The sequence below is a fragment of the Dipodomys ordii genome, unplaced genomic scaffold (assembly GCF_000151885.1).
Source record: "Dipodomys ordii isolate 6190 unplaced genomic scaffold, Dord_2.0 Scaffold125, whole genome shotgun sequence".
In the NCBI taxonomy this organism is placed as follows: Eukaryota; Metazoa; Chordata; class Mammalia; order Rodentia; family Heteromyidae; genus Dipodomys; species Dipodomys ordii.
The window spans coordinates 1,735,164-1,754,475 of NW_012267341.1; the positions used below are offsets into that span (position 1 = coordinate 1,735,164).

The 19,312-nt window shown below is 43.8% G+C and overlaps 1 protein-coding gene across 1 annotated transcript in view; it reads left to right on the forward strand.

Moving 5' to 3' along the window:
• The window catches only part of Ambra1 (autophagy/beclin-1 regulator 1), a 170,100-nt gene that overhangs the window by 136,117 nt on the left and 14,671 nt on the right, over nucleotides 1–19,312 (forward strand). The window contains exons 13-14 of the mRNA XM_013029964.1: nucleotides 276–464; nucleotides 2,715–2,869. Of these exons, the coding sequence (XP_012885418.1) occupies nucleotides 276–464; nucleotides 2,715–2,869 (344 nt within the window). The remainder of the gene's footprint in view (nucleotides 1–275; nucleotides 465–2,714; nucleotides 2,870–19,312) is intronic.

Here is a 19,312-nt window from a genome sequence, read left to right on the forward strand (position 1 = left end):
CGTGGGGCTTGAACTCTGGGCCTGGGTGCTGTCCCTCAGCTCTTCAGCTCAAGCTAGCACTCTGCCACTTGAGCTACAGCGCCACTTCCGGCTTTTTTTTTCTTTTTGCTTATGTGGTGCTGGGGAATCGAACCCAGGGCCTCAGGCATGCAAGACAAGCGCTCTACCTTCCCAGCTACCTTCCCAGCCCTAACCACAAAATTTCTTAGTCTCACATTTCTTACAACATCAGCTGTATACTTTCTTACCATATTTCCTCTCTTTGTCCAACACAGCCTCTGTGAATGTGCTGGTACAGAACTGCAAGATCTACAATGATGCCAGCTGTGATATTTCTGCAGATGGACAACTCCTGGCAGCTTTCATCCCTAGCAGCCAGAGGGGCTTTCCTGATGAAGGCATCTTGGCAGTGTACTCCCTGGCTCCTCATAACCTGGGGGAAATGCTTTATACCAAGAGATTTGGTAAGGCATAAGAAGCTCAACCTAAAAAAAAAAAAAAAAGAAGCTCAACCTAAAGGCAGAGGGACTTTGGTGCTTGTTTTGGGTATTCCTAGGTGAGGCACAGACTGAGTGAGAGGAATGGTCCCACTACCTCTACCTTTCTTGAAGCACAGGCCAGAAAAGGATTGGAGCATTGCAAAAAAAAAAAACAAAACTCAGAATAAGTCTGACAATAAGAAAAGAGCCGTGTGTGTGTGTGTGTGTGTGTGTGTGTGTGTGTGTGTGTGCGCGCGCGCGCGCGCGCGTGCGCGCACAAGTGCCACATGCACACATACTGGCCTTGGAGCTTGAACACTACAAGACAGGTTGGCATTTTGTATTTAAAAAAAAAAAAACACTGAGTGTAGTGATGCCTACTACCTATACATAATATACATACCTATAATTCCAGAACTTGCAATGCTGCAGAAGAATCACAAGTTTGAGGCTAGCCTAGGCTACACAGTTTATTTGAGACCCAATCTTTAAAAAACAAAAAAGCTGCCGGGCGCTGGTGGCTCAGGCCTGTAATCCTAGCTACTCAGGAGGCTGAGATCTGAGGATCGCGGTTCAAAGCCAGCCCGGGCAAGAAAATCTAAGACTCTTATCTCCTATTAACTACCAGAAAACAGGAAGTGGTGCTGTGGCTCAAGTGGTAGAGTGCTAGTCTTGAGCTGAAGAGCTCAGGGACAGAGCCCAGGCCCAGAGTTCAAGCACCATGGTCAACAAAAATAAAAAATAGGGGCTGGGAAGGTGGCTCAGTGGTAGAGTGCTTGCCTTGCATGCCTGAGGCCCTGGGTTCAATTCCTCAGCACCACATAAGCAAAAAGAAAAAAAAGCCAGAAGTGGCGCTGTGGCTCAGGTAGTAGAGCGCTAGTCTTGAATTGAAGAGCTGAGGGACAGCGCCCAGGCCCAGAGCTCAGGCCCCACGACCGGACCCAAAAAAAAAAAAGGCTTATGCCTAGCTACTTGGGAGGCTGAGATCTGAGGGCTGCAGTTAGAAGCCATCCTGGGCAAGAAAGTCTGTGAAATACTTATCTCCCAATTAACTGCCAAAAAAAAGCACAAGTGGAGCTGTGGTTCAAGTGGTAGAGTGCTAACCTTGAGCATAGCATAACCTTGGACAGCACCCAGGCCCTGAGTTCAAACCCCAGGACAGTATGCACACAAATACACATACAAACATACATACAAGTATGCACATACACACTTATAGCTGAGTACTGATGATTCATGTCTATCATCCTAGCTGCTTAGAAATTTGTAATCTGAGGCCTGGGTAGGTGGCTCAGTGGTAGAATGCTTGCCTTGCATGCATGAGGCCCTAGGTTGGATTCCTCAGCACCATATAAGCAGAAAACTGCAAGTGGTGCTGTGGGTCAAGTGGTAGAGCGCTAGTTTTGAGCTGAAGAGCTGAGGGACAGCACCGAGGCCCAGAGTTCAGGCCCACAACCGACAAAAAAAAAAGAAAGAAAGAAAAGAAAAGAACGTTGCAACCTGAGAATAGAGGTTTGAAGCAGCCTACACCGAAAAGTTCATGAGAATATCTTTCTCCAGGAAAAAGCTGGAATTGGATGTGTGACTTGTGGTAGATCACTAGCCGTGAATGAAAAGGCCAAGTGAGAGCATGAAATCCTGAGTCCAAACTGTGGTACCAACACACATACACATGCTTTTAGAGTTGTAGGCATGGCTTAGCAGCAGAACACCTACCTAGCAAGTACAAAGCCTTGAGTTCAGACTCCAATACTTCCCCCAAAAAAATGCTCTTAAAGAATAATTAATAATGGGTCTGGGAAGGTGGCTCAGTGGTAGAGTGCTTACCCTGCATGCCTGAGGCTCTGGGTTCAATTCCTCAGCACCACATAAGCAAAAAGAAAAAAGCTGAAAGTGGCTTTGTGGCTCAAGTGGTAGAGCGCTAGCCTTGAGCTGAAGAGCTGAGGGACAATACCCAGGTCCAGAGTTCAAGCCCCATAACCGACAAAAAGAAAAACAAAACTTTGAGGTATAATTATAACTATGCTTTTTACAATTTTAAAATGTAATGTACTAACAGTGGTTAGCATTGAATACTAAGCAGACTACTGTATATATGTATACTCACTGCATTCCTATAAGATAAGGTCAAAGTGATCAAGTGAATATAAACATCAGAGAAAAGATAAAAGAGTGAAAGCTGTTCTTTGGATAGGCAAGTACTTTAGGAAATGTCTCTGTTCTTTTGGTCCTTAGGTCCCAATGCCATTTCAGTGAGCTTGTCTCCAATGGGCAGATATGTAATGGTGGGCTTGGCCTCAAGAAGGATCCTACTGCATCCCTCCACGGAACACATGGTAGCCCAGGTCTTCAGACTGCAACAGGCTCATGGTGGTGAAACATCCATGAGGGTGAGTGCCATTACTTACGCATTTAGTATATGAGGTTCTCTGAGGCCTAGCAGAGTGATGAAAGTCAACAGTTGGATCTACCAACCAAGACCTGAGCTGTCATGGTCATAGCTCTAGTGCAGCCTATCCATGATCAACAGGCCTCACATTTGAATGTCCTAGACTATTTAGAGGTAGCCGAGAGTAATTTCAGATTAAAAAACAAAAACAAAACTATTTCCTTACCTCAACATGAAACTGTTAATGCCGAGACACATAAAAAATTCAAGGAGCAGAGAGGGAACCAGTGGCTCACACCTGTAATCCTAGCTACTCAGGAGGCTGAGTTCTGATGATTGTGGTTTGAAGCCAGCCCAGGCAGGAAAGTCCATGAGACTCTTATCTCCAGTTATCCCCCACAAAACCAGAAGTAGCCACTTTGTGACTCAAAGTAGTAGAATACTAGCATTGAACGAAAAAGCTCAGGGACAGTGCCTAGGCCCTGAGTTCAAGCCCCACAGCCAACAAAATAATAAAAATATTTATGTATATAGTTATATATATTTATATATTTGTATATATTTATATATATTTTTATATGTGTGTGTGTATATGGTTATTTGTTTTTTTTTTTAGCCAGATGCCAATGGCTTTAACCCATATTCCTCACTACTCAGGAGGATCAGATCTGTGAAATCCTCAAAGCCAGCCTTGAGGGCTGGGAAGGTGGCTCAGTGGTAGAGTGCTTGTCTTGCATGCATGAGGCCCTGGGTTCATTTCCTTAGTACCACATAAGGAGAAAAAGCCAGAAGTGGCGCTGTGGCTCAAGTGGTTGAGGGCTAACCTTGAGCTGAAGAGCTGAGGGACAGCGCCCAGGCCCAGAGTTCAGGCCCCACAACAGGCCAAAAAAAAAAAGCCAGCCTTGACATACAAACTTGAGAGACTTTTATCTCCAGGTAACCAGCAAAAAGCCAGAAGGGATAGAGCTCCAGAGAAAAAGGCAAACGAGTGCCAAGGCCTTGAGTTCAAGCCTCAATACTGGCACAAAAAAGAACCTTTTATAGTAATATTAAGTTGGGGTTTGTTTTGTTTTGTCAGTCATGGGCCTGAACTATGTGCCTGGGTGCTGTCCCTCAGCTCTTCAGCTCAAGGCTAGCGCTCTACCACTTGAGCCACAGCTCCACTTCCAGCTTTTTCTGCTTATGTGGTGCTGGGGAATCGAACCCAGGGCCTCAGACATGCAAGGCAAGCGCTCTACCACTGAACCACGTTCACAGACCTTAAATTGGTTTTGAAGCAGTGCCAATGGCTCACACCTGTAATCTAGGGGTAATTTGTTCGTTTGTGCTGGTCCTGGGATTTGAGCTCAGGGCCTGGGCACTATACCTAAGCTCTGTTGCTCAAGGCTAGCACTCTACCATTTGAGCCATAGGTCCATTTTGGCTTTTTTTGGTGATTAGTCCCATAGACTCTCCTGCCTAGGCTGGCTTATCCTCTTGAATAGATTACAGGTGTGATCCACTGAGGTATTTGGAAGGCTAAAATGGGAGGCAGTTATACAATTACCAGCCTAGACAGGAAAGTTCATGAGGTCCTTTCTCAGCCTATGTATGACTGGACACAGTGATGCTTACCTATTATCCCAAGCTGTACAGGAAGCCGAGTATCAAGATTGCAGCCCAACCTGGGCAGAAAAGTGCTGAAAACTCCTATCTCCATGGAAGAAAGCTGGATGTGGTAGTGGCATGCCTGTGATCCTAGTAATTCAGGCTCCCTCCCCTATAAGTACCCCTCCCTAATTTAACAGCAGCTGCTCCTGTCTGTCCTGATGGAGACAGTCTGCCAGTCTTTCTGGCATTAAACTCCCCCACCCACCCACCCTCGGATGTGTGTGGTGTGCTTTTTCCGATTGAGACATCTAACAGATCCTACCTCTAGTTTTTCTTTAAATGATTTCTCTGGGTGCTAGTGACCTTATACCTGCAATTCTAGCTACTCAGGAGACTGAGATCTGAAGATCATAGTTCAAAGCCAGCCTCTGCAGGAAAGTCTGTGAGACTTATCTCCAATTAACCACACCAGATAATGCTAGCCTCTAGCAGAAAAGCTCAGGGACCGTGTCTAGGCCCTGAGTTCAAGTCCTATGACCAACAAAAAAATTAAAAAAAAAATTCTAGCTGGGTGATGGTAGCTTAATGCCTATAATTTTAGCTACTCAGGAGGCTGAGACCTTAAAGGAATTAGGCAGCCTGGGCAGAAAAGTCTTGAAGACTGTCTCCAATTAACCAGCGAAATGCCAGACTGGAGGCCTGGCTCCAGAGGTAGGGCCAGTCAAGCAAGCTGAGTGAGAACACAAGGCTAAGTTCAAGCCCCAGTAGTGTCTGTTTGTATTTCCCTTCCCTTCCCTTTCCCTCCCCTTTCCTCCCCTCCCCTCCTCTCCCCTTCCCTCCCCTCTTTCTTCCTTCGTGTGTGCGCGAGCCTGCCTCTTTCTCTCTGTCTCTCATACACACAGATTTCCATTCTAGGCATTTCTGCATAGCAGAAAATGATGGACCTGGGGCTGGGAAGTTGGCTCAGTGGTAGAGCACTTGCCTTGCATGCCTGAGTCCCTGGGTTCAATTCCTCAGCACCACATAAGCAAAAAGAAAAAAGCCGGAAGTGGTGCTATGGCTCAAGTGGTAGAGTGCTAGCCTTGAGCTGAAGAGCTGAGGGACAGTGCCCAGGCCCAGAGTTCAGGCCCCATGACCAGACCCCAAAAAACAAAAAGAAAGAAAATGATGGACCCTGGCCAGGTGCCAGTGGTTCACACCTGCAATCCTCAGGAGGCTGAGATCTGAGGATCACGATTCAAAGCCAGCCCAGGCAGGAAAGTCCATGAGACTCTTATCTCCAATAAACCACCAGAAAACTGGAAGTGGCGTTGTAGTTCAAGGGGTAGAGCCCTAGCCTTGAGCTGAAGAGCTTAGGGACAGCACCCAGGCTCAGTGTTCAAGCCCCATAACCAAAAAAAAAGAAAAGAAAATGATGGACCCTGGGGGATATGCCCCTAAGGAGTTTAACATTGAACCCAACTGAGTATATTAAACATACACAACTAAAGAAGCGCACCAACAAGTGCACTGAACCATAAATGTCATAAACTACACAGAGTACTGAGGGAACTAATTCACAGGTTCTTAGATTTGAACAGAGCTTAAATATTATCTAATTAGAGAACTATCCAAATGTTTGCTTTCTGTTTACATAAACCCTAGCCAATAAGCCCAATGGGATGTGGGGAAGCTCAGCTAGAGTAGTCTGGAAGAGTCCAAAAGACCACTTAAGACCACTGACAACATAGTGGCCAGAAGGCATGCCTCAGAGAACAGAGTCTGACTAGAACCTTTTTGTTCTGTTGGTGAAAATGCTGGAAACGAGAGCAAATTTGCTATCTAGGTCTCTTCCTCCATCCTGGTTATGGTTTCATTACACAGAATACCCATACCTCCAGTCCCCCAGCTGGGCTGTATGTAACTACCATTTAAGACAAGCAGTGAATTTTTATCTGGAACATAAAGTAAGGGTATGTCCGTGAATACAAATAAGTATAGATTGTTCTCCATCTGTCATGTTGTCCCTCGTCCTGGCCCTAGTGGAATGTTTCTGTGGGTAAGGGACCTGTCCTAGACTTTCTTACCCTGCATTCCCTTCTTTCTTGTTACTTCTTGGAATTCACTGTGGTGATATTTAGAGGTGAACTTGTTGGGCCAACAGACATTCTCAGGAGAAATCTTCCAAAGTACTGATTTATTTCAATTCCCACTATTATATCTCTCCCCATGAGATGATCTCTTGCACAGCCCCATATGAAAACTCTGCTGAAAATGAATTGCTAATTGCTATTAGCTTTGGGTACATTTATTCAAAGCAGTTTTTCAGACCTTTAGGTCCATGCTTCTCAAATTGTGGTCCCTGGACAACCTGCATTAGGCTACACAGAATCCTTAATACAAAACTACTTCAGAGCTAAAGTCAGAAGATGATTGGGACATGCAATACCAGCCCACCTGTAGCCCCAGTAACTTGGAAGGCAGAGGCAGGAGGATTGTGACTTAAAGACCAGCCTGGCATACACTGTAACATTCAGACCAGCCTAAACAGAGAAACCTTTTTTGGGGGGGTTGGGGGGTAATCCGGTCGTGGGGCCTGAACTCTGGGCCTGGGCACTGTCCCTCAACTCTTCAGCTCAAGGCTAGCGCTCTACCACTTGAGCCAAAGCACCACTTCCGGCTTTTTTTCTTTTTGCTTATGTGGTGCTGAGGAATCAAGCCCAGGGCCTCATGCATGCAAGGCAAGCACTCTATCACTGAGCCACCTTCCCAGCCCGAGAGACCTTATTTTTAAAAAAAACTTTCTGTATGATTTCATCATATATTTAGTTGACAAGCTACTATTTTAAATATTTACTTTCATTATTTTAGGCTTTTGCCCTCAGCCTTACTAGCAAGGCAGAGACAATCTCATATTATTTACCATTGTGATTTTAGTAATGTGGTTCCTGGATCTTTTGCTAATTTCATTGCAGGCACAGTGGTATTTTTGTTATGTTTCCACCATACTCAGCTTTTTGTCTATCTATGCTTCACTTCCTATTTTTTTCTTAGTTCTTGTTGCTCTTCAGGTTTTTCCCTTGGCCATCTATATGTGCTGGATCTTTTGCTTCATTTTCCCCCCAAAGCCCTAGTACTGGGCCTTGAACTGGGGGCCTCTCAATCTTGCTTGGCTCCAGGCTCCAGTTACAAGGAGTCTTTTCTTCTCCATATTGAGTCATTTTCATTTTCAAGGATATAGGGTTGTTTTTTTTTGTTTTTTTTGTCTTCCTTTCTTTGCTTACTAAGACCAGCTTTAGTCCTTCCATTTTTAATGATTGACAAACGGGAGGAAAAAAGAACCCAGGCACCTATTCCCCTCTCCCTTACCTTTGTCCATCACCAATTCCTTCAGGCTGAGGATGCTATTCTCTGTCTGGGTCCTCTTTTCTGTTTGATTCTCTTTCACTTGAGCCAATGAGGGCTTTTTGTTCATTTCTATTTTGTTTAAGTTAGGCTTTAGAGACTGCTGAGCTGAAGTTTTGCTGATTTCTCAAAACACTAAACTGCCTGTGTTCCCTCTCAGCTTTCATTTTCTAATTGGAACAAGGCACAATATTGTAGCAGAAAACTGCAATTAATTTTCTAAAATAGTGGCAACTTGCACATTATAATAACTTTGGTTGTAACCAAGTGAAAGCATAATAAAAAAAATACAAAGTTACTAATGAAGCCAGAAATAGTCATAGACCAAATTGCTCATCTAGTTTGTACAATAAGTGCTGTGTTACTTAAGGATGGGTTAAGGATGGGGCAAAAGTCAGCAACAGGGGCAGGGGGTATTCAATGATGGCAGAGAGGGGAGGGGAATGCTAGGACATTTGTTCTTTCAACACAGGATTTAACAGATGGATACTTCTTTTTTCCCAACTCTCATGTATTTATGTGACAGAATTGGGGCTTGAACTTAGGACCTTGCACTGGCTAGATACATTACCACTTGAGCCAGTAAGCCATCCCCTCTCTGTTGGATTTTTTGCTTTACTTTTAATTGTTATAAAAGTGATAAACCCAATGCTAGTGGCTCATGTTTGTAATCCTAATTATTCAGGAGGCTGAGTTCTGAGGATCAGGGTTCAAAGCTAGCCCAGGCAGGAAAGTGTAAGACTCTTATCTCTAGCTAACTTAAAGGAAACTGGAAGTGGTATTGTAGCTCAAAGTGGTAGAGTGCTAGTCTTGAGCAAAAAAGCTCAGAGATAGTGCCCAGGCCCTGAGTTCACAAACAACAACAACAAAAAAGTGGTATATAGAAGACATAATTTCATAAGTTAGGTAATTTTTTTATGTATGTGTGCTGGTCTGGGCTTGAACTCAGGTCCTCAGGTACTGTCCCTGAGTTTCTTTTGACCAGAACTAATGCTTTACCACTTGAGCCACAGCTCCACTTCAGGCTTTTTTGGTAGTTTAGTGGATAAGAGTCTCATAGACTTTCTTGCCTGGGCTGGCTTCATACTATAATGCTCAGATCTCAGCCTCATAGGCATGACCCACTAGCACCCAGGCTGTGTTGATTATTTTTGAGATATGGTCTTACTTTTATGGCAGAGCAGGCCTCTTACAATTCTATTTGGCTTCCAGGCATCAATAGGATGACAGGTACATATCACCAGCCCAACTATTTGTTCAGATGGAGTCTTGAGAACTTTTTTTTGCCCTGGTGACCTTAAGCCACAATTCCAATCTTGGCCTCCCAAAAAACTAGGATTATTACAGTCTTGAGCTACTGCATTCTACCCAGTTTTTTCCTTCCTGTCTTACCCTCACTCAAGTTCTGGGATACAGGTATGGAATACCACATCCAGCTTTTACTGGGCTTCTACCTGCTCCTTTTCTTATTCCAATTTGTTGATTTTTGTTGCTATTGACAGTCTATTGACTTGAAGTAATTTCTAGCCAATCTCTGAGAGGTGTGTTGAGAGCTATAAAGTTTGTCTTCTTCCTCAAAGAGATTTCAATGGGACTGATAAATTCTAAAAGTATTCTCTGACCTTTAGGATCAAAATTTCAGAGATTACTTCAGCTGAGGAATCTACTTCTATACTAAATGAAATACCAAGATACTTTTGGAATTCTCAGAATTGAAATAATGACATCCCCCTGTTTCCTCATCTCATAACACAAAATCTTTAACTTTCTTGACTTTTTGAATCTCATAGGTAATGGCCTAAAAAGTAGTTTTTCTAGACATTCACCTTGGATGATAGTTTTTATATATGTTTTGATTGCTTCATTTATTTATTTGTTTATTTTTTGGTTGGTCATGGGGCTTGAACTATGGGCCTGGGCGCTGTCCCTCAGCTCTTCAGCTCCAGGCTAGTGCTGTATCACTTGAGCCACAACACCACTTCCAGTTTTCTGAGTAGTTTATTGGAGATAAGAGTCTCACAGCCTTTCCTACTCAGACTGGCTTTGAACCATGATCCTCATATCTCAGCCTCCGGAGTAGCTAGGATTAATAGGCATGAGCCACTGGTGCCCAGCTTTGATTGCTGCATTTTTTTGGAAGAAAAAATACCTAATTGTTCATGACAAGGATTATTTTAAATACTTTGAGTTTCTACAAATACAAGAATTACTTTTCTTACCAATTTTTGAAAAACCAGAATGCTTTTTCACTTTAGAAGTATCTACTGGTAAAGTCTTAACCATGTCTCAGCGCTGGAACTAGAACCCTGAGAAAGCTCTGATGCTGAACAGAAATGTTCTTCTATTTTCAAAAAAATTATTCCCATTAGTACCTTCTTTCAGTTAGTGCTAGGCACACTAATGGTGGTAGTAAATAGGATATGTATGTATGTACTTGAATGGAAAAATTCAACAGATAAGATATTCTTTTTTTTGGGGGGGTCCGGTCATGGGGCCTGAACTCTGGGCCTGGATGCTGTCCCTCAGCTCTTCAGCTCAAGGCTAGCTCTCTACCACTTGAGCCACAGCGCCACTTCCGGCTTTTTTCTTTTTGCTTATGTGGTGCTGAGGAATTGAACCCAGGGCCTCAAGCATGCAAGGCAAGCGCTCTACCACTGAGCCACCTTCCCAGCCCCCAATAAAACATCTTTAAATCAGTGTTGCACGTCTCCTGTGTGCCTTAATGGAAGCTTGAGAGACAAGTGGCTTACACCTGTAAACCTAGCTACTCAACAGATCCAAAGGAGATTCTTATCTCTGCTTAATCAGCAAGAAGCTGGAAGTAGAGTAGAGTACTCAAGTGCTATGAGTAAAGAAGCTGAGTGAGAGTTCAGGGCTCTGAGTTTAAAATCTTGATTTCAAACCCACTATTGTAGAAAGACAAAAGCAACAAAAGCAAGCAACAGGTAGCCAGGTGAGGTTCACATACCTGTAATTGCAACACATGGGAGGCTAAGGCAGGAGAATTGAAAGTTTGTGACCAACCTGGGCTACATAGCAAATTCTGTGTGTATGTGTATATATATAATTTTTCTTTCCTTTGCCTGTCCTAGGGCTTGACCTTAGCGTCTGGGCTCTGCCCCTGAGCCTCTCTGTACTCAAGGATAGTGCTCTACCACTTGAGCCACAAAACCACTAAGGAATTGAACCCAGGCTCCATGCATGCTAGGCAAGCACTGTACCACTAATCCACATTCCGGGCCTTTTCTTTACTTTTTCTTAGATCTAGGTCTTGTGGACATTTTTCAGACTGCTACCTAGCCACTAGTAGCAGAAGGCTATTCCAGGATTGTTTTTTCTGGTTAGCATCTGTAATAGGTTAATGGTTCTTTACTTCTGGGGGTGCTAGGTTGATCTCAGGTCCTCCTACCCTTTCTGCTTTAGTATATTTTTCAAATACTGTAAAATTTATACCTAGGTCTAAGTGGACCTCAATCTTCATAGTCACACTTCCATCATAGCTGAGATGACAGGGGCACAACAGTGCATCCATCCTTTATTAGTTGAGATCTCAAAAATTTTTTTGTCCAGTCTGATCTTGAACATTTTCACTGATCTCCATCTCTTAAGTAACCAGGATTACAGACATGCATCACTATATTTAACCTTAATAAATCCTTATGTCTCAAGAATTTTGTTTGTTTTTGTTTTTTGCCAGTCCTAGGGCTTGAACTTGCCTAGGCACTGTCCCTTGTTTTGCTCAAGGCTAGCATTCTACTACAGCACCACTTCCAGCTTTTTTTGTATATATGGTATTGAGGAATCAAACCCAGGGCTTCATGCATGCAAGGCAAGCACTCTACCACTAAACCACATTCCCAGCCCTCAAGAGTTTTGATTTAGCCGGGCGCCAGTGGCTCACACCTATAACCCTAGCTACTCAGGAGGCGGAGATCTGAGGATCGCAGTTCAAAGCCAGCATGGGCAGGAACATCCGTGAAACTCTTACCTCCAATAAACCACTAGAAAACAGGAAGTGGCACTGTGGCTCAAGCGGTAGAGCACTCACCTTGAGCTGAAGAGCACAGGTACAGCACCCAAGCCCAGAGTTCAAGCCCCACGACTGACAAAAACAAAACAAAAAGAGTTTTGATTTAACATATATGGAAGGATATACAATAAAATTTTCTTTTTTTGCCGGTCATGGGGCCTGAACTCTGAGTCTGGGCGCTGTCCCTCAGCTCTTCAGCTCAAGGCTAGCACTCTACCACTGGAGCCACAGCGCCACTTCCGGCTTTTTCTGTTTATGTGGTGCTGAGGAATCGAACCCAGGTCCTCATGCTTGCAAGGCATGCACTCTACCGCTGAGCTACCTTCCCAGCCCCTACAATAAAATTTTCTTGAGTGACCAAAATGCAATACTCTTATGAGGACATTTAGGGAAGAAATAATCAGTGCTGAATCAATTTGTCATGGAAAAATCTACCTAAATGGATGGCTTTGACTGAAGATCTAATGTTATTTTTAATTTTGTAGCTGGTCCCCTCCCTTCTCTGACAAATAGCATGAGAGACACCTCTGATTTCTCCTATACCCCTCCTTCTTTTCCCACAGTGTTCTGAAGAAAGAAACTTTGAGGATAGATGCTTTGTACCACATCTCAGAAGTCAACTTTAAGATAATTGCAGCGGAAGCCGCTTTTAATCAGCTGACAGACAGCTTTAAGAAAATTAATGAGGACAGAATCTTAGGAAGGAGTAAATCATTTCTGACAACAAAGCTGTCTCTCTTTTATCCCAGTTTCCCCATGAAGAAATAGTACCCTTCCAGGATACAAAAATAAAATACCTTTATTTTGGTATTTGCCTTCCCTAAAGCCAGCCCTTGCCTTCTCCAAGATTAAGAAGAGATTCAGTTCTCTTAGATTTCTGAACACTCTGGAATGAAGAATTTCAGGTCACTTTTGAAAATCAAACTTTCCAAATCTAAATCAGTAAAGATGATTAGAGTTCTGTCACAGGCTAATTCCAAGGGCAGGGAAGGAGAGTAGCCTAGTGATGATTAGATATGGAAGTATAAACTAGGACAGGCGCACATTTGTAATTCCAGCACACTTGGGCACAAAATGGTGATACCAAGCCAGCAAGATGCTGTCTCAAAAGAAACAAAACCAAAATGCTGACAGGTCAAAAGTGCCCAGGTTTATAATCATTGGTCACTGCTGAAGGTACCAGGCACCCATCTATCTAGACCCAGAATCTAAGCTACACTTATAGTTAAATTGTAAATTGAGCACTCAGCATGTCAAACCTTTTTTGTTGTTGTTGGTGGTGGTGGTGGTGGTTGTAGGGCTTAAACTGAGGGCCTGGGTGCTATCCTTGAGCTTTTTTTTTTTTTTTTTTTTTGCAGTGGCCAGTGGGGGGGGTAGGGGAGCAGTCCTGGGGCTTGAACTCAGGGCCTGGGCACTGTCCCTGAGCTGCTTTTGCTCAAGGCTATCATTCTACCACTTGAGCCTCAGTGCCACTTTGGCTTTTTCTGTTTATATGGTACAGAACAATGGAACCCAGGGCTTTATGCATACTAGGCAAGCACTCTACCACTAAGCTACATTCCCAGCCCCTGTTTTGGTTTTTTGAAACAAGATTTTACTTTATAACCCAGGCAGTCCCCGGACTCAAGATCTTTCTACCTCACTCTCCTAAGTGCTGGGATTAGAAATGTATGCCCCAGCCGGGCCTATAATCCTAGCTACTCAGGAGGCTGAGATCTGAGGATCGCGGTTCAAAGCCAGCCCTGGCAGGAGAGACCATGAGACTCCTATCTCCAATAAACCACCAGAAAAAAACGGAAGTGGTGCTGTAGCTCAAGTGGTAGAGCACTCGCCTTGAGCTGAAGAGCTGAGGGACAGCGCCCAGGCCCAGAGTTCAAGCCCCACAACTGACAAAAAAAAAGAAAGAAATGTATGTCCCACACCTGGCTTCTATGGTTCATATTAATGAATTTATAATAATCAGTATCTCTAGACTCTGATGATTATGTAATATTACATGTTTTAAAAGGACAAACCAATTAATGTTTTTTGTTTTGTTTTAAATCAGTTGTGGGGCTTGAACTCATGGCCTGTATGCTATCCCTGAGTTCTTTTTTTTTTTTGGCAGTTGTGGGCTTGAACTCAGCCTGGGCCCTGTCCTTGAGCTCTTCACCTCAAGGTGAGAGCTCTACCATTTGAGCCACAGCACCACTTCCAGTTTTCTGGTGGCTAATTGGAGATAAGATCTCATAGACTTTGCTGCCCAGGCTGGCTTTGAACTGCGATCCTCAGATCTCAGCCTTCTTAGTAGCTAGGATTTCAGGCATAAGCCACCGATGCCCTGCTCCCTGAGCACTTTTGTTCAACATTAGTGCTCCAGCACTTTAAACCACAGCTCCACTACCAGTTTTTGAGTGGTTACTTGGAGATCAAAGTCTCATGGGGCTTTCCTGCTCAGGCTGGCTTCAAACCATGATCCTTATATCTCAGCCTTCTGAGTTGCTAGAAGCAACCAGCAGCCACCAACACCTGCCTCCAATTAATGTTTCTTTATAGTCAGAGTAATAACAAAAAATAATCATAATAAATATCCTTCAGACACCTCTGATCCAAGGATAGCAATGAGTTGAATGTTGGGGAAAAGAACTCAAGAAATATTCCTTCTAATGACCAGCCTGAAGAGAAACACATATTGCTATTTATTCTTTAAGTCAAGCATCTCTATTGTTCTAGCTAGTAAGCAAACAGGGTGAGCTTCCAGATAAGAGTAAGTAACTGGAAGATAATTGGAAAAAGAAGACCTTAGCTCTTGCTCTTAAATTTCTCACTGTTTAAGAAAAACTTAGGGGGCTGGGAAGGAGGCTCAGTGGTAGAGCGCTTGCCTTGCATGCATGAGGCCCTGAGTTCGATTCCTCAGCACCACATAAGCAAAAAGAAAAAAGCCGGAAGTGGCACTGTAGTTCTAGTGGTAGAGTGCTAGCCTTGAGCTGAAGAGCTGAGGGACAGTGCCCAGGCCCAGAGTTCAGGCCCCACGACCGGACCCAAAGAAAAAGAAAAACTTGGGGCAAGACATACCCACCTGAAATATCTGTACTGAACAGTAAAACCAAGAAGGGAAAAGCTAGAGATAGACCTCAGTGGGAGAGTGCTTGCCTAGCATGTGCAAAGTTCAAGTGCCTGCACCACCACCACAATAACAGCAACAGTATACACACACACACACACACAATACACCCACACTCAAGAAGAGAGAGAGAGTAAAAGAGGAGGTTGCTCTAACACACCAAAGTATTGATCAGTCTAGATAATACTCAACCCTTGAATATACTTTTATGACTTATCTGTAAAGAAAAAAGCTTTCAGTAACATCGACCCTTATGTATCTGAGGATCTACCTTAAAGAATATAATTGCTGCTTCAAGGACAAAGGGAAGCTAAACTTGATTTCTCTCCTAGAACTTCCTCTCTGAACCAAGTTAAGTGAAGGCATCTTTGTCCCTCATTTTCACATCTCTAGCACTGGTAAGGTTCCTGTTCCTAGTGTCTTGAGGATAGGCAAGAATTATGCAACTAGAATGTATTTATTTATTTATTTTTGTGTGTATACAGTGTTAGAGTTTGAGCCTAGTCTCACATACATTCTAGGCAATATTCTACCATTGAGCTACATCCACAGCCTTCAGTTCTTTTTGGTTGAACTGTGGTTTGAACTAAGAGCCCTTCCCTTGTATGTAGACACTACTACTTGAGCCACACCCCAGACCTTTTTGCTTTAGTTATTATTCATATAGGGTCCCATCAAGCTTCAAACCAGTGATCCTCCCATCAGTGCTTCTGAGAGACTGGGATTACAAGTGGGTTCCACTACAGCTGGCCTCTTCAGTTTTCATAAAACAGTTATCTGCCTACAGTCCTCACCTGCACCACAAAATAAAAAAAGGAAGCTTTGAGATGGCAAACAAGATTAAAATCTCTGCAGGGTACTGATGGCTCATGCCTGTTATCCTAGCTACTCAGGAGGCTGAGATCTAAGGATTGTGGTTCAAAGCCAGCCTGGGCAAGAAAGTCTGTGAGACTCTTATCTCTAATTAACCACCAGAAAACCAGAAGTGGAGCTGTGGCCCAAGTAGTAGAGCACCTGTCTTGAGCTAAAGAGCTAAAGGACAGTGCCCAAGCCCAGAATTCAAACCCCATGACTGATAATAAATAAATAAATAAATGGAAATGTAGCTCAGTGGTAAAGCACTTGTCCCTAGGTCTGATCCCCAGAACAGATGTAAGAAAAAATTAATTTCAAGCCAGGTGCCGGTATGATTGTACACACCAGTAATCCCAGCACTCCAGAGGCTTAGGAAGGAAGATTTAGAGTTCATGACCAGCTTGGGTTAGATTAAAAAAACACAGCAAATGCTGCTGGCTCATGCCAGTAAACTAGCTACTCAAGAGGCTGAGATCTGAGGATTGCAGTTTGAAGCCAGACCAGGCAGGAAAGTCCTATAAATAAAATACTCAGGAAAAGCTATAAAGGGTACTGTGGCTTAAGTGGTAGAGTGCTATCCTTGAGCAAAAAAAAAAAAAGCTCAAGGACAGGCTAGGAAGGTAGTTCAGTGGTAGAGCGCTTGCCTTGCATGCATAAGGCCCTGGGTTCGATTCCTCAGCACCACATAAGCAGAAAAAAAAGCCAGAAGTGGCGCTGTGGCTCAAGTGGTACAGCGCTAGCCTTGAGGTGAAGAGCTAATGGACAGCGCCCAGGCCCAGAGTTCAGGCCCACGATCGGACCCCCCCCAAAAAAAAGCTCAGGAATAATACCTAGGTCCAGAGTTCAAGGGAAAAAAATATCCCAGGGTTAAAGTAACGAACAATTAATAAATCTAAGCAAGTCAACAGCTCTAAAGGAAGAAAAGATGACCATAGCGTCTCTACTCTGGTATATATGCATTTCTTAGTTGGTAACAAGATGTGTAGTGGTCTATTTTCAGTGGAAAAATCAACTGTGTCTTCTGCTTTTCATTGGTTTCTCTCCCTCTTCTTGGAGAGTTGATTCTCTTCTAGTCACTGCTCTTGAAAACTTACGGCCTCTCATGTTGTTTTCTACCCACATAGTCCTTTCTTTCTCAAAGACCCTTTGACTTCCCTCCTTTTCTAGTCACCCCATTCTTCCATCCAGCTTTCATTGTCTTAAGGTAGAGATCTGCCAGCTGCTAGATTCCAAGTTCAAAGATGATGAGATTCGCAACTTTAAAAATAATAACCACAGGATTTTGTTCTTTTAGTTTCTTACTTCATTTGTTCTGAGCAGAGCAGCTTGCTGCATGGACCAATGGTCTGATCTTTGTTGGCATGCAGTAGAAAGCCCTTTGTTAAGGGCTACAATACATTTCCTCTAAATTTTGAAAGAGAGAAAGGTTGCCTACTGACCTTGCATCTTTTGCCAATCTGTCTTTGAACAAGAGCTCTTCATTTTTTCCTGAGAAGTGTCTTCTTTTGCTCCAGTTTCCTATTAAAGTTTGAGGAATGGAGAGGCAAGTGTTAGATTGTGTTCGATCCTAGAAATGGAGGAATCTGTTGCCTAAGAACCGTAAAGATTTGGTGACCTGACTCTTTCCCTATTGACGTGCTAAAGACTGCACTGACTCAAAAATCTGTTCCTTCTAGCATATTGATTCTACTTTCCTTCATTGATGTTAGACAGAAATAAGAACAATCTACTTTGGGAAGGCAGGGGGATGCTGTCAGCATCTGTTATATACACCAGGGCATGGCTGTAGCTAAGATAAAACCAGGACTCCTCAAACATGAATCAGCAGCCCGGTTTTGTAGCCAGTCCTGCAAAGGGAACCTCACATCCTTGATAATTTTCCAGTATAATAGAATTAGGTGGGAGAGGGGTAGTGGGTGCTGGCTAGCTGCTTTTCTACATATCTCCTGGGGGAGCTTTAGGGCACCTGACATATTAAGGAAAAAAATTTTTGAGACAGTCTGGCTTTGTAGCCCAGGCTTGGCTTTGAACTCATGATCCCTCTGCTTCAGCTTCCCAAGCGCTAGGATGACAGGCATGTGCTGCCACTCATTGCGGTTATGGTAACCTTTTATTTGAGCTGTATTTGTGGTACATCTGGTAAAGGCAGGGTCATATTTATACCATCTTAGCTGCTCTTTCTTGTCAATTCTAGGAATAGGTTATAGAGCCAGTCTCTATAGCATTCTAGAAGGAGATTTACAACTCACCCAGTCTCTGGGTGGGAAAGACTAATGACCAAAGCCATATGTGGTTGAGGAGTAGCTTGAACTACCTAACCATCTGTCAGTATGGGGAAATTGTTGCCCAGATAGCTTCTCATCTCCAGGGCTGACTAATTGTGACATTATGTGCCCCCTCAGTAACATAGACTAAGAGCTTTCAGTTCTAACTCAGGAAGGATTATAAGCCACACTGTGGAATTTTTCAGAATGTGTCAGGTTCTCTTGTTCTGAGGCCTTACTTGTTGCAGAACTATATGCAAGAAGGTCTGGGCCAGCTGCCTTCCAGTACCTAAGAATCACTGCAATGTCCATAATGTACTCTCTGGACTTGTTCCTCCCCCTCTGTCAGTCTTACATTCATTCCTTCCTTCCCACCCTCATGATGATTGTAGTGACCAAGCAAAAGCTTATCAGAAATCCTGAAAACCACTGATGTTTATGGAGCATCTTCTGGCTTTCTGCCACAAAGCAGGATTTAGCCTAATATCCAAGGTTGGCCCTCGGGAGCTGCCCTTTCAGCACAGTTTAAGGACTTCTTAGATGGGAGGTGGGAGTGAGGGTGGTGTGCCAGAGCCAGAGAAAAAATCCATGTCTCTGTGGCTGAAGAAGTTGTGAAGTAACTAACAATGTCTTGGAGAAGTGAGGAAGGGGGTCTCAACCTTCAATTTTTTTTTTTTTGGTTGGTCCTGGGGCTTGAACTCTGGGCTTGGGTGCTGTCCTTCAGCTCTTCAGCTCAAGGCAAGCGCTCTACCACTTGAGCCACAGCACCACTTCCCAATTATTTTTTTTGCAAGTCCTGGGGCTTGAACCCAGGGCCTGAGCACTGTCCCTGGGCTTCTTTGCTCAAGGTTAGCACTCTACCACTTGAGCCATAGCACCACTTCCAGCCTTTTAAATGCTGTGACTATGTCTCTCTTAACTAGTTTAACGTGTCATACTGGCATTTGGAGAATTTGATACAAGTTAAGTTTGTGCTGTTTTTTTTGTGGGGTGGGGGTCCAGTCGTGGGGCCTGAACTCTGGTCCTGGGCGCTGTCCCTCAGCTCTTCAGCTCAAGGCTAGTGCTTTACCACTTGAGCCACAGTGCCACTTCCGGCTTTTTTTCTTTTTGCTTATATGGTGCTGAGGAATTGAACCCAGGGCCTCAGGCATGCAAGGCAAGCGCTCTACCACTGAGCCACCTTCCCAGCCCCTGTGCTGCTTTTCCAGATGGAAATAA